Raw genomic sequence first — 15,991 nt, forward strand, 5'->3', positions numbered from 1 at the left:
GTTTACTCAGTCCGCTGAAGCGCACCGTGCGCTTGTTTGCTTCCGCTGAAGCATAAAAGCAAAAAAAAAAAAAAAAACGAAAGAAAAAAAAAGGGTTTCGTCTGCGAAGAGGGTTTTCCATCGAGCAGGGGCGATTTTCGACGAGGGTTTCAAACAATCTCCCTAAATCTCTGATTTTTCGCCAAAATCTCTGATTTTTCGCCGAAATCATGTATCTATGAGTCACACGAGACGAGCGCTGTCGATTGCTGCCCATGAGATTCTTTGCTTCCAAGTTCCGATCAACCATCAACCAGGTATTACCGAAATCAAAGGTTTATTTTTCCATTTTTACCTATTTTGTCGGAAAAAATCAAAGATTATCGAAGATGTCGCCGATATTTCGCCGATAATCCAAAGAGAAACGAAAAATGGGGGTTTCCGTGTTGCTAGACTAGCGACACCGATATTATCGGCGATATTATCGACATTTCGTCAACAATGCGAACACTGGTTTAAGGTAGGGGAGGCGTAGGATCTGCCTTTGGAGGTAGTGTCTTAAATGGCGAATTGCATGTAGCATAGAGTTCACTTCTCTGACGCGTGAGGCATAAGCTACATGCTACTCCTAGATTTTTAATTAAGGTTTCCCTTGGGTGCACCATTGATGCAGGGACATGTGATGACCTAACCCTAGATGCATGTATAATCAGGTTAAAGAATATTCAAATAAATACACCAATTAACTAACCGTTTCCAATAAAAGGGATTAGGTAAATCTTAACACAAAGATGAGGTTATTCCATCAGGATCATGCCTCGTACATAAGATCACGTAAACAATAAAAAGGGAGGACCTAGGGATATGAGGATATCCCAAATCTAGCATAAGTCAGTCCACGGTCAAGTTTGGATCTGATCCTACTGACTAACCATCTCTCTTTTCCGTTCAAACTAGAAATGGGGTATCCAGAGACGAACGAAAGGGGTAAAGAGCGAGGGGTTCGAGATGAAGAAAGTATGGGTCCCTTTGTCATCAAAAGAAAAGAAGGAAGATGATTCTTACCTTTTCCTGCACCTCAAAGATCTAGAAAGAAGGAAACTTGAAATCGGGGTGGAATCCTCAACACCCCAGGGCCAATCCTAAAACCCTAATCTCTTGAATAAAGAGGAAGAAAATAGACAAATTTCTATTCATTCAATAATAATGAAAACATACTTTCTCACAGCGTATATATAAGCTATGGAAAGAGTAAAAGTGCACTAAAGCCCCTGGAAACAAGAAAAATAATAAAAAGACGAAAAATAAAGAAAGTTACAATAAAGCCCCTAAAACAAGAAAAAGAACAAAAAAATCTAAAACTAAAACACCCGTGTGGTAGGGTGTGAAATCCGACCCATGAATCTATGGCTGGGGTGCAGTCATGCCGCTCCTGCACTCGTAACACGTCAGAAAGTGGGTCCGATGGACCCATCGTCCATCCACATCAACTCCTCCCCTCTGGTACTCTGTCGATGACACCTCCTCCTCTGGTACACTCTAAAGGGCGCACCATTGATGTCCGCATCAATTCTCCCCAGGTAGGAAGAATTCACCACTGGCGAAAGTAAACTCCTGTATCTCTCGAGCAAATCGGGGTCGATGCGCTGCAGCTCTACCTCTGTGATCCAAGAGTTATCTATAATGGGCCTGTCCCTTCATTTGACTAGGAATTTCTGGAAACCCCCGGAGCGAGTGGAAACCGCCTCGGAGTTCAAAATTTCCTTGATCTTGTCTCTTCTTGGTGCAGGTGGAAGAGAAGGTAAGATGGGTACAGGAAGATCAGGCTATGGCCAAGGTCCATATATAGGGGGGGTCTGGGAAGACACAAGGGAACCAGTGGATAGAGGTAATGGCTCGTGAAAGGGAACTACATCTTCCACATTAAATGTGGAACTGATGCCCATGGTAGCAGGGATATCCATAACATAAGCATTAGACCCCAACCTTTTCACGATTTTATGCCGGCCTATGCTACGGGCATGAAGCTTCTTCATGGATCCAAGTGGAAACCGATCAGACCTAATATGAACCATGACGTCATCTCTAGGTTGGAATTCCCTAAATCTCCTGTGAGTGTCAGCAGAAAGTTAATTATGTTCATTACTTGAATTAATCTTCCTCCCGATCTCACTATGCAATGCATGTATATGCTGGGCAAAGGACTCTCCTAACTCTAACAGACTTTGTGGGGTAGCCATGGGGATCAAATCTATGGGGGCTCGGGGTTTAAGACTTGAAACAGTTTCAAACGGGCTCATTCCTGTGGGCTTGTTCATTGAAGAATTATAACGAACTCTGCCGTGGGAAGAACGGTGTCCCAGGTCCTGTGGTGGTCTCCAACCAGACATCTTAACAAATTCCCTAGGCTACAGTTCACTACCTCTATTTGACCATCTGACTGGGGATGATATGCTGAAGAAAACTGGAGCCTCGTACCCAAAAGATGCCAGCGAGTCTTCAAAAAATAACTAGTGAACCCAGTATCTCTGTCAGACATGATGGATGTAGGTACTCCATGGAGTCGCACAACCTCCTGAAAGAATAATTTAGCAATGTGGGAGGCATCTGAGGTCTTATAATAGGGTAGGAAATGGGCCATCTTAGAAAATTGATCAACAACCACGAGTATGAAGTCGTGCTTACGAATTGTCTTGGGAAGGCCAAGCACAAAGTCCATACTAACATCTTGTCACGGGGCATGTGGAACTGGCAAAGGAGTATATAAACTTGTATTTTGCTTCCTCCGCTTCGCTAGTTGACATGCCCAACACTGCCTTACAATCTTAGCTACATCTCATTAGAGATTAGGCCAATAGAAACGATCAGACACAAGGGCAACTGTTTTATCTGGACCAAAGTGACCTGCCATCCCTCTAGCATGCAGCTCCCAAACTAGAAAATCGCGGAGGGATGTGCGTGGGATACAGAGCTTGTCTCCTCTAAAAAGATATCCATCTGTAAGGACGAACTCCTCACTCCTCGAGGGCGGGTCACTAGACAATGACACATAAATGATCCCAAAATCAGGATAGTTTGAGTACTCACACTTGAGTTGCTCAAAGCCTGTAACTTCATTGCTCATGGACCGAAGTGTCATGATACGACGGCTAAGCGCGTCAGCAACCTTATTCTCTTTTCCAGCCTTGTGCTTAAGCACAAACGTGTACTCTTGAAGAAATTGTGCCCACTTGGCATGCCTAGGCCTCAACTTCTTTTGAGAGCTCAAATATTTCAAGGCCTCATGATCAGAAAACAAAACGAATTCTTGTGGTAATAAATAATGTCGCCAATGGCGCAATGATTGCACAACCGCATAGAACTCCTTGTCATAAGTGGAGTAATATTGTTTAGCCTTGTTCAGCTTCTCACTGAAAAAGGCCACAGGATGTCCCTCTTGGCTTAATACTCCGCCTATCGCAATTTCTGACGCGTCACACGCTACTTCAAAGGCTTTGGTAAAGTCAGGTAGACGCATGACTGACATTTCCGTCATCTTCTTTTTAATTTCTGAGAAAGCCCGTGCCGTGGCTTTAGTCCATTGAAACTCCCCTTTTCGTATGCAATCTGTGATGGGAGCCATAATCGAGCTAAATCCACGGATGAACCACCGATAAAACGTAGCTAGGCCATAAAAGCTTCGCACGTCGTGTATGATACGCAGCTCAGGCCAATTAACAATGGCCTTGACTTTCTCAGGGTCTGCAGACATACCCTCTGACGATACAACGAACCCCAGGAAGATAACACGAGAGGTCAAGGAGGAAAAACTTCTTCAAGTTCGCATAGAGCTTTTCTGCGCGCAAGGCGTTGCAGACCTGCCTCAAGTGCTCGATGTGCTGGCTAGGGGACGTACTATAGATGAGGATATCATCAAAGTACACAACTAAAAACTTGCCCATAAAGGGTCGCATCACTTGGGTCATCACCCTCATAAACGTACTTGGGGCATTGGTTAACTCGAAGGGCATAACTAGCCACTCGTATAACCCGTCCTTCGTCTTGAAGGTAGTTTTCCATTCATCTCTCGGGCAAACACGAATTTGGTGATAACCACTGTTGACGTCAATTTTCGAAAAGATAATAGAGGTGGCCATCATGTCAAGCATGTCATCAAGCCTTGGGATGGGAAACCGATACTTGACAGTGATCTTGTTTATGGCTCTACTATCAACACACATGCGTCACGTGCCATCTTTCTTAGGCGTAAGAAGTGCGGGCACGACGCACGGGCTCAGACTCTCACGAATGAATCTCTTTTTAAGCAATTCATCCACCTGCCTCTTCAACTCGGCATGCTCGGTGGGGTTCATTTTGTAGTGAGAGAGGTTTGGTAGGGTCGCCCCTGGGACGAGATCTATCGCATGCTGAATGTCTCGCATCAGTGGAAGCTTGTCTGGAAGGTCCTTAGGGAAGACATCCCGAAACTTCTTTAGGACCGGACGAGCCTCCTGGGGTATCCCTATAGCAATCTCTGGCGTACTCTCCCTAGCCAGTAGGCCGTACACCATAGTCCCCGCCTTAGTTTCTCTCTCAAAATCCTTAACATCTGTGATGTGAAGAGACTTCGACTCAAGCGCCCTTTGACTCTTAGGACCGCCTGGGGACGCAACATCTTTCGCTCCTATTGACGATTTGGGAAGGAGCGGGCTCAAGACAAGCTTCTTTCCTTCATGTTTAAATACATAATTATTCGTATACCAGAATATTGTGACATCTTTGTCATAAAGCCATGGCCTTCCCAAGATGATATGCCAATGTCCATCGTGACCACATCACACCACAATTTGTCCTTGTATGGTCCAAACTCAATCGGAACAAGACATTGCTGGGTCACAGGGAGGGATGTCGCATCCACCCAAGAAACTCTGTATGGGTTGGGGTGAGGGACTGGCTTCAACCCCAGGCAACTCAAAGTAACTAGGAAACTACATTTTCATAGCTCCCGTTGTTTATGATCACATTGCAGCTCTTTTCTCCGCACTTAGCGTAAGTGTGGAAAATGGTGGTTCTATGCCAATCTTCGCTTTCCTTCGTTTGGGTCAAGGTGCACCTCACCACTGCAAGTGGGACAGTCACCACAGCATCATCCTCGACATCACTAGCCGGGTCAAGGGAGGGGATAATGATCTCCTTGTCACCTTGGTCACCATCAACTTTATCTGCCACTTCTTCTGTGGGGTGTTCGGAAAGAAAGACAATGCGCCCACCCTTATTTGAACACTCGGCAGCGATGTGACCCATGCCACCACAGCAATAACACTGCTCTGGCATCATGGGTGTAACATCCCGAATTTTCATGGCTAGAGTTTATATTCATGCCCGAGAAAACCGGGTGTTAATAATGTATAAATTGGATGTTTTAAAAATCACACTTTTTTTTTTTTCATTTGGATCACATCCAGATATATTCATGAAGGTAACATTCATGAGAATAAAATCGACTGTACTGATTCTTTCATCAGAGTAAAAGATTTCAATAAATAATCAAACGCCTTCTCAATGGGAGCTTATTACATTATCAGAGTTCATAGCGGAAATATAAAACTAAATCTTAAAACTATCTTCTCATTTTTTCAGCAGAATCTTCCATAGGGAGGTGGTTCCCTAGGTCTTCAATTTGTACGTCACTCGCATCATCTGTACGGTTGGAGAGGGTCAACGCCCTACTCATAGTGATGGTTATCCTTTAAGATTAAAAATAATTCAAGAGATTCATAAAAGTAATGTAAGGGTTTTGATACGTCCCATACTCCACTAATATGAGGGTATCAGCATGCGCAAACAACTTACATGAGATGCATGCCTAGTAAAGCGTGTGCGACTCATCATACATAGTGATCATTACAATGTGGAATACAATTCATAGAAAACCCGGATCGCCCCGCATTCTCACACTATGGAGATTCACCGGCATGTCTGACGCTACCGTGGATTTACGTGAATACCTCAAGGCACACAACACATGAGTCGGATGAATTATGTGACACGATTTATTCATGGAGCGACTATCTGCCACTTCCAATCCTGGAAGTGATGTGACACTGCATTTGTGAATTACACACATTGATTTGTGCACCACTACCCAAACCCATGGAATTACGTGACGACCAAGAGGGTCTCTACCTAGAGTGTATTACGTCCATGATAGATTATTTGAATCACTAGTTGTGATACATCTTAACACATCACTTGCACTTATAGAAAATATAAACTGAATCATGGAGTTCTGAAATATCAAAACACATGCCCAAGCCTTAAAGATAAATAGCACAAGGCCAATATAATAAAGAGAAGAGTGACAATGGTCAGCTCAACAAAGATAAAAGTGGCAATGGCCAACATAACAAAGAGGAGAGTGACAATGGCCAATTCAATAAAAGAAAAGTAGCAATGACTAACTATACAAATATGAGAGTGGGAAGGGCCAACTCAATAAAGAGGAGTAGCAAGGGCCAACTCAATAAATTGATAAAGGCAAGGGCAAGACTTATATCCATCGCCCCACATAAATTCATAAAGATCTCATGTAATCAACATTATACTAAAATCCCAAAGGGCAGATAATTGATGGTAAAACATATAATTGCATGGAGAATTCCCAGTAACATGAAACATAGTATGTAAAAGGCAAGATAATAACATATCAACTTAAATTACTGTAAGCTTAAATGAATATACCCTCACCTTAAGGTCGACTCACCCTTCTCTCTCTCTCTCTCTCTCTCTCTCTCTCTCTCTCTCTCTTTCCTTTTCCTTTCTTTTCTTTTCTTTTCTTTCTTTTTCTTTCTTTCTTTCTCCTTCTCTTTCTCTCTCTCTCTCTCTTTTGTTTTCCCACGACCAGGTATGTCCCAAGCTTGGACAGTAGCTTACCTTGGCCCGACTCGGTGCGGCAGATGTAGTCGCACCATTCTCTCTCTCTCTCTCTCTCTCTCTCTCTCTCTCTCTCTCTCTCGTCCCTTTCTTTTCCTACACTGTGTCTAGATTTTTCTCCCAAAATATTTGGCTATTACTCCTAGATTGGGTCATCTTTTATACATGAGGAGAGATCGCAACATGCGCATGGTGTAATTGCGCACAATAAGGCCACGTTGTATTTGGATTCGTTTGGGTGATGTATTGCTGGATGGTTAGGCCGAGAGCTATAGGAGTTTATTCAGATTTGTGGGGCCTACCTTAATGATGTATCTGATTCCCCGATCAAGGTTTCTCAAGATCAAACGGTTGACGTTAAATTGGAGAAGATGAAGCTTGCTTCAATGGCAGATTTCATTCCTGTCCATCTTTCTTCAAGGCGATCGTTGTGGATGGTCCAGATGGAAGCATGGAAGCTTATAGATGTCAAGAATCGAAGGTTTAGATGTATTGGTTCGGTGGGTTCAACGAAAACTTTCGGCGGGCGTTTTCTACACATCCTTGCAACCGAGTCCACGAAAGTCGGCAACTCCCAGTGGCATGTGATTTTCCTACCTTTCCTATAATTCAGGTTGGAGTCGGAATTGCCTTGCTTGAAGGTTGGACGGTCTAGATCAATTTGTGGATTTCAAAATCGGGAGTTTGTTGGTGGGAGAGATTATCTCCAGCGTGAATTTCTCACGCGCTGTTATAGCGTGCGGAAGCTTCTTACTTCCGGTTCTACGTGAGGGACAGGTGGGGCCCATCATGCTGTTTTATGAGGAATCCATTCCATTCATTAGTTTAAGCAGGTTGTGGTGGCCCATGGCCCCAAGTTTGGGTTGGATTTGATCTCCCACTGGGCCACACGATCAGCCGGTGTGGGTGACAATTATCGTAAGAAATCCACTTACATAACTGATTTCCTTGTGCGGAAGTTAGGCTCGATTGTACGGAATCAGTGGGTCCCACTACGATGAAGTTTTGGGAAATCCATTCCACTCATCAGTCTGGTAAGATCATGTTGGCCCATGAGTCGAAATATGAAGCAGATTCGAGCCTTACATAAGTTTATTTTGGAAATTCTCTTAGCGGATGCCTAAAACGAACTTGATCTGAATTAACAGTCCACACTTAATGATCAGGGCCCAACTTTGGGGAAAATGTGTAGTCAGGATAGGTAAACGGTTGAGAAAATTTTGGTGGTTGATGGATTGTGGAAAAGGCCTAGATCTGAAATATCACCTTTTGCGTCAAAAGGAAGGAACTGGCTTCAAGGTTCAACGGTATAGGATCATAGATCGGGGTCCAAATTTTGTATGATGTCGTAGTCATGTGAGGCCAATGTGTGGTCCAAGTTTGAGTTTCGATGGACGACAGGAAGTGGCTAGATATGAAGATCTAGATTTATAAAGAGTTGATAAGCCTTGAAAGGATAACTTTGCGCCTAACGAAAAGCCTACCAAAATGGGGTGTTCATATTTCACACTTAGTCCATATGATGGGCAATCCAAGTCGTTCATATGAAGAGAAATATCCAACTACGGCTACCCATGGGATTTCTTCACTCGATGGACACCAAAATCAATGGTTAAGGGATTGATCTGTCAATTGAGTCACTTTTACAATGATCTAAGGGCTGAAATTCGACATGTATAATTAATTTATGATACATAGGCATGATATAAAATTTCACATTAAATGGATAGTGGGAACCATATGATCTAGAATTCAAGGGTATAGGTTAGTGGCATTTTCGTAATTATTTCTAATCTAAGAGTTTTGTGAAATCTAATGGTTTTACATGGTTATATGCACCTTTCTAAACAATTCTTACAAAAGAACTTACATCTAAATCATTATGAATAAGGAGTTATTCGCTAATTCATTTAAGGGAAGGTACACATGTCAAATCACATGATGGATGGTCTTGTCTCAAAATCAATGGTCAGATTGTTGGATTTATGAATGAAGATCATTCCCAACGGTTAGATTCATATCAGGGAATAGATGTAAGGTTAGGATAGTTAGATTTGTATCGTACACATGTACATATTATGTTACTTCCCATGGTAATACTCGAGAACTTTCAATACTCGGGTATTGAAATGTTCGGGGTGTTATGGCGGGCCTAGTACTTGGTCCGACCATATTATTACTTCGATTTTTGCTGATTGGCTGGGTACCAGGTTGACCTTTGGGTTGAATTCCGACCTGGGGTCTCGCTCCCTGCAGAGCTACTCTAGGCATAGTAGGTCGAAAATCAATCCCTTTCACATTGGACTGGCGCACACATTGCTCCAGTTCCTACGCCACCTGGTAAGCATGTTCCAGACTGGTGACCATGTGAAGCGTGAGCTCCAGCTAAAGCTCAGACCTGAGGCCCATACGGAAACGGGAGAGAACCACAGCAGGGTCCTCATCCACATCGCACCTCATCATATCTTCATCGAACTTGGCGATGTATTCCGTCACCGTCATGGATCCTTGGCACAAAATGTGTCATTGATCCAACAACCACTGCCTATAAGAAAGGGGAACATACTTCTCTCGCAACAACTCTTTCATCTCAATCCAAAAGAGAACTGGCCCCTCTCCAGATCGCTCACGGCGACACTCCACATTTCCCCAATATAGTTTTGTTTGGCCCACCAATTTCATCTTGGTGAATCCGACTTGTCGTGGGTCTGGTAGACCGTGCCACTCAAAGAAGTGGTCCATGTCTGCTAACCAGTTGGAAAAAACTTTGGGGTCTAATCTCCCATCAAAACTGGAGGCGTCAACCTTGATGCCCTTCATGACCCTAGAAACAGGGTCCTTGTGCTCATGATATCTCCGGGGTGCTAACGACGCACCCCATCATGGCCCTCCCATTGGGCAGGAAGAACATGATCACGATTATGTGTGGGTGGTAATGGATATACCCCATCGTGTCTGTTGCTAGGCCCGCGGGCCTGGTCTACGCCCAAACCATCCCTAGGTGGATCAGGGCCCACAACTTGGGACTAATCGACAACCCCAGTGTCGGGGGTTGCCTGGGCTTCACTTACAGTGGCGGTTAGAATACTAGCCTCTAGACGCACAACTCTCTCATCTAGACGCGTAAACCTACCATCCTGATGACGATATTATCCCTCAAGGTTCGAAACTGTTGATCCATTCTCTTAATTAGGCCCTCCATAGCTTGGTAAATTGATCAGAGTCCATAGTGTAATGGAGACCGAACCCACGACCAGTGCGCGTGGGCATACACCAGGAATGACAAGTGAATGGTCCTAGATTTATGTGCGAGAATGGGTAAAAGCAATGATACTAATGCAATACAACTACCTTATATGGCCTAGATCTATATGTGGACTCAACGAAACCTAAGAAAAATGGCTGACTAAACTCAACAAAATATGCCCCCTACGCAGAGCGGTCACGCGGGTCGGGGGGTGCACCCTTGCCCAGGGTTCGGGGCAGAGCGCCCGAAACCTAAACGATTTTTAAAATTTAGGCAAAGAGTTTCTGTAGAAAATTTTCACTACAAAGACGGATTGATAATAAACTGACCTACACTAAAACTGGGCTCTTTGATACCAAATTTGATGCAGGGAGATGTGATGACCTAACCCTAGATGCATGTATAATCAAGTTAAAGAATATTCAAATAAATACACCAATTAACTAATCGTTTCCAATCAAAGGGATTAGGTAAATCTCAACACAAAGATGAGGTTATTCTGTCAGGATCATGCCCCTTCGCATAAGATCATGTAAACAGTAAAAAGGGAGGATCTAGGGATATGAGGATATCCCAGATCTAGCATAAGTCAATCCACGGTCAAGTTTGGATCTCATCCTACTGACTAACCATCCATCTTTTCTATTCAAACTAGAAAGGGGGTATCCAGAGAGGAGCAAAAGGGTTGAAGAATGAGGGATTCGAGATGAAGAAAGTACGGGTCCTTTTGTCGTCAAAAGAAAAAAAAGAAGATGATTCTTACCTTTTCCTACACCTCGAAGATCTAGAAAGAATGAAACCTGAAATCAGGGTGGAATCCTCAACACCCAAGGGTTAATCCTAAAACCCTAATCTCTTGAATAAAGAAGAAGAAAAGAGACGAATTTCTATTCATTCAATAATAATGAAAATAAGGTTTCTCACAACATATATATAAGCTATGGAAAAAGTAAAAGTGCACTAGAGTCCCTGGAAACAAGAAAAATAACAAAAAGATGAAAACTAAAGAAAGTTATAATAAAGTCCCTGAAACAAGAAAAAGAATAAAAAAGTCTAAAACTAAAACACTCGTGTGGTAGGGTGTGAAATCCGACCCATAGATCTATGGTCAGGGGGAAGACCCGTGTGGTAGGGTGTGAAATCCGACTCATAAATCTATGTTCGGGGTGTGGTCATGTCGCTCTTGCACTCGTAGCGCGTCAGAAAGTGGATCCGATGGACCCATTGTCCATCCACATCAACTCCTCCGCTTTGGTACTCTGTCGGCGATGCCTCCTCCTCTGGTACACTCTAAAGGGTGCACCACTGATGTCCGCATCAACCATATATCATGAAATTTCATGATATTTTGCACCAAATTAGATTGATTAAAAATGTATTTCATGATACCTAGTGCAACCAAACATGACCTAAAATAATATGAAAAATAGCTTAAAAATTAACTAGAAAGAATGAGTAATAGAACTATTTTAATACCATTGCTTATATTGTTATACTAAAATCATTGAAAAGATTAACTTTTTGTGAAAAGTAGAAAAATATAAAAAATCATTTAAAATGTTAATTGATTTTTGTTTTAGTGAATGATAACTTGTGTAAGCTACATACCGTGTAGTATAGGATAAATGTGACTTAAGCTATTTTCATGAGTTGCATAGCATGAAGGGTAAGCTATACTAGTGTAACCTATTTAAAACATTGTTTGAAGGGATATTTGGATTGGGGACACCCCCTTGGCAATATCTTTTACCGCTTTGTTTGCTTCCACTGTGAACAAGGAGGCAAAGGTGGCGGAGTGCTACCTGTCTTTGGGAGGTTCTATATTGTAGAATATGGCACTCAAAAGGAGCCTAAATGAAGATTAAGCGAGTATGCATCCCTATTGTATGCTCTCAATAAGGTGAGCATAGTCAGGAATGATGATGTAGGAAGGTTTGGAAGTGGTCGGCAAATGGTAACTTCTCATCCAAATCCCTCCTCTCGAAATTGGGTGGTGTTGGCAATTGTCATACAAGGTTTCTTATGTGTGGAAGCTCCCTATTCCTCCTAAGGATCCAAGTGTTTGTTTGGGTGATGGTAATGAAAAGAATTCCTATGGTTGGCAATATAAAGAAAAGCAATATGATCACTGCTGAACAGGTGCCTCATGTGCAGAAGAGATGAGGAGTTTGTGAACCGTCTCTTCTTCCTTCATTGCCAGGCTGCTCAAGAGGTTTGGGCTCACATTTTCAAATTTTTAGAGCCAGCTGGGTGACAAGCATCTCAGTGTCAAAGGTTATTGAAGACTAGAGTGCTGGGTCCTTCTCGAGATGCATAAAATGACCTGGAAGATGGACCCTTGTGCTATTTTGTGGGGCATATGGAGAGAGGAATGCTAAGATCTTCGAAGGCAAAGTCTCCCCCCTCCATCAAATTGGATATTACTTTGAGGTGATGCTTGGGGATTGAATTCTATTATATTTAGCTAGCTCTGTCTTTGGGAAGGCATGCTTTTCCCTTAGGGTTTGTTTGTCAGCATGGGGATTTGCTGTTTTTTGCATGAAAAAAAAAAAAAAAAAAAAAAAAAGCTTAGGAATTGGAGGGATTTGGATTTGAGAGAAATCCAAATCCTTCAAAAGAACTCCTTTTGAACTCCCACCTCAAAGCTCTGATTCCAAATCCACTTGATTCTGTATGGAGTAAAATCCACTTGATTCCATAGAGTTCAAATCCACGCTGCCAAATGAGTCCTTGATTTTTCCTTCATTTTGGGGCTATTGCAGCCTTTTGTTTCTGCGCTTTTAGGGCAGGGTGACGAGATGATCACCTCTGCTGCTGGTCTCGAGTTCTATTTGCTTTCTTTTGTTTTTCTTAATGAAATAGTCATATTCTCAATAAAATAAACTAAAATTCTCGAGTTTTGCTTGTTTGAGGCGTCCAGTTGCAGTATAGCAAAGATTCAATATTCAGGCATATATGTTTTTTTTTTTCAAACTAAAAGATACATGCCAATTCAGCTCACGTACATGTAGTGGGTTTTTCTTTACAGCTCAATGTGGACTGGTTTCTGCCTTCTGAGGCTTCTCACAAGCGTTCTGTGATTCAGAAACTAATCTTTGAACTTCCGAATGACCATTCCCCGAAAAATCCTCCAGCTGCATGCAGTGGTCAACATAGTCCTCCAAAATTTCAAGAAATTGGTGCCTAGAAAGAACAAGCTGTAGAATTCCCTTTTGAGCAATGCAATCCAACCAAGAAGAGGGGTCCTGGTAATTCGTTTTGCTATACCATCAACAGAGGCATTGGGATCAAACTGTTGCCTCCATTGTCTTCTTGCAGTGTTCAGCCTGATAACGAATCAGGCATTACTTTCAGGGATTTTATTGAACAAGGTGATATTGCAGGATCTTCCCGGGATGCGTAATGTGAACTTTTTCACCGGGTGGACTCCTTTCAAGAGCTCAGTAGTCCAATGTCGCAAATGGAGGTATTTTATTATTCTTTTATATTACAATAAAAAGTCAATTTCCGTTTAATAATAAAGTCGTGCTTTAGTGGTACCAGACCACCATAAGCTATAGTCGTACTGGTCAGATGTGGGGCCCATGTGATGCATGAATGAAATCCTACCTGTCCATCAGATGCATCAAGCTTGTTCGCCTCAGATCCCAAAGATCAGGCTTATCCTTGAATCTGGTGGGCAATGCCACAGGGTGCAAGTTAGAAGGAATGCCCAAAGGGCCCAGCATTTTGTTTATATGGAATCTAGGCTGTTAAAACCATACGACTAGCCTGGATGAAGGGTCAGGCGAAAACTCAAGCTTTTTTGCAATTCAGATGGCCCCCTGTGCAAATCAAGGGTGGGCGTCATCTGTCACATTGTTCCCTGTGTTGTGGCCCACCTGAGCATTCGATGGGTCTGATTTTTGGCACCTGGGGGTACTATGAGGTGACGTTGTCTGATGGACTGGTAGAATGGCATGCATGTATCACATTGGGCCCACTATGCACTGTACCACATTAAGTTACTGAGGTACTGATACTACTTGAGATTGCCTCTTAATTATAACACCATACCTATGCTATCGTTGAACCTTTAAATTGTAGCCATGATTAGTTGGATAGCATAAGAACCGCTTAATATTAAGAGTAGTTATTCTGTGCTCCTTCGTGCATATGCAGTTACCACACCTCTTTGCCCCATTTGTGAGAATGGAACATGCATCAACTGGGTCCCACAATTAATGTTCCAGGCCTGAAAATCAGGCTGAACAACTCATCAGATGGACACCGATGCATGTCAATGTGGATTGTCAGTTATCCTTTTCTAACTATCCAACTTCATACACATGTAGCTCACTTGATGATTATGCCAGGCTGGTTTCTCGGCTAAGGCACATTCACCTCGGAGACTTCCTGGTCAATGGCCCGGATCTCAGATGTGTGCAAGCATGGCATGTGAGGGGAATTGGTTTGGCAACTGGAGATGTACGACTGGTCTCAGCAGTCCTCATTCAATGAATCAACCTGATTTCCAGAGGCCCTGAAGAGGCTCATTTTCATCAAGCAGCAATTGCGTCTACGCTTTATCGTAGATGTTGAAGCAGTTGAATCAGGAAGACTCCAGATTCTGTGCTTTCTTCTGTTGTCAACACGTTCCTTAGTTCAGATTTTGCATTTTGGTTGAAATCAGTGAATTCTAGGTGCAACTTGGGCCAGACTAAAAAAGGATCTGCATTTTTACATGACCACCATGCTGCACACTAATTGGTCCTTTGGTAGCCGTTCGAAATACTAAACAAAAAGGCAGATTAAAATCACAACATCTGCTGCACATTTTGCATTTCTGAAAGTTAAAAATTGCTCGTGATTTCGTTTCCTTATTACTTCGCCCGCATCTGGTGTTTGCTTCAATAGGAAGATGCTGAAACTGGTGGGCAGTTTGTATTGTTGCCTTCAGATAAAGTTGGTTATAAGCTGCAGGCTGAAATTACAGCCGAAGCATGTCCAGCCCCGTATTGCTCCAATGACGTTGCAGCACTGAGGTGTCATGTTCCCAAGAGACATCGATGCAACCCCAAGCAGCATGAGGCTGGGGATGCCTCATCCGAGTCATTGAGCCGTGGGTCACTGAATTCGATTGTTGCTGGTGTGGAAAAGCATGCTGTGAGCGGGTAGAAGAAACAGAGGAAAAGCCGTGGTCGATCTTGCCGGAGGATTTTGGGGGTGACTCCGATAACCCAGCTTTGGCTTCTGATGAGAGGCTGGAGACTTGCGTGGTTGAAGATACTTGGGAGGGGGAAGTTGTTTCTGAGAGCAAGGAGAGTCAGGATTTGTTTATCCCCTGCCAACAAAACCATCCTTCTCGACAGGACATTGAAACAACAGAAAACTGCGAGCCTTTGAGCGACGATGGTGTGCAATTGAGCGGCAAAGGTTTGGAGGAGGGATGGGAACAGCAGGCCCACAAACACTTGAAGGTCAAGCCTCCTGACGGAGAAAGGCAACACACGCGAATCATGGCAAGGGATTGCGAGCCAAGAATTTGGCTCCAGTTTCCAAGCTTGCAGCCCCACTGTTATGATTACTGACTTGAGTTGATTTCCCATGCTGTTCATATTGTCACGGCTTTTCTGTTACGTGATTCGAGGTAGTAGCCAAACTCAACAAGGCAGTTTGGTCAGGTGCTTTCCTAGAATGATTCTCTTTCTCAGATGTATTCCTTCTCTCGTGCTTTTTTCTTTTTCCTTGTTTCCATCACTGACGATGATGCCATCCATGAAAATATCATTTCAAATGTTTTATAATTTCGGGTTGTTGTGGAACTCCATCAATGGTGTGATTAAATTAGTAGATCGCAAATATAAGATTGTC

At 43.0% G+C, this 15,991-nt stretch overlaps 1 protein-coding gene across 4 annotated transcripts in view; it reads left to right on the forward strand.

The window, feature by feature from the left end:
• The window catches only part of LOC131247947 (uncharacterized), a 63,004-nt gene extending 47,057 nt beyond the window's left edge, over nucleotides 1-15,947 (forward strand). For all 4 annotated transcript variants that reach the window (XM_058247936.1, XM_058247942.1, XM_058247927.1 and 1 more), the window contains 2 exons: nucleotides 13,167-13,604; nucleotides 15,035-15,947. In XM_058247936.1, the coding sequence (XP_058103919.1) occupies nucleotides 13,167-13,325 (159 nt within the window). In that variant the 3' untranslated portion in view covers nucleotides 13,326-13,604; nucleotides 15,035-15,947. The remainder of the gene's footprint in view (nucleotides 1-13,166; nucleotides 13,605-15,034) is intronic.
• Nucleotides 15,948-15,991: the final 44 nt, after the last annotated feature.

The sequence above is a fragment of the Magnolia sinica genome, chromosome 1 (genome assembly GCF_029962835.1).
Source record: "Magnolia sinica isolate HGM2019 chromosome 1, MsV1, whole genome shotgun sequence".
In the NCBI taxonomy this organism is placed as follows: domain Eukaryota; kingdom Viridiplantae; phylum Streptophyta; class Magnoliopsida; order Magnoliales; family Magnoliaceae; genus Magnolia; species Magnolia sinica.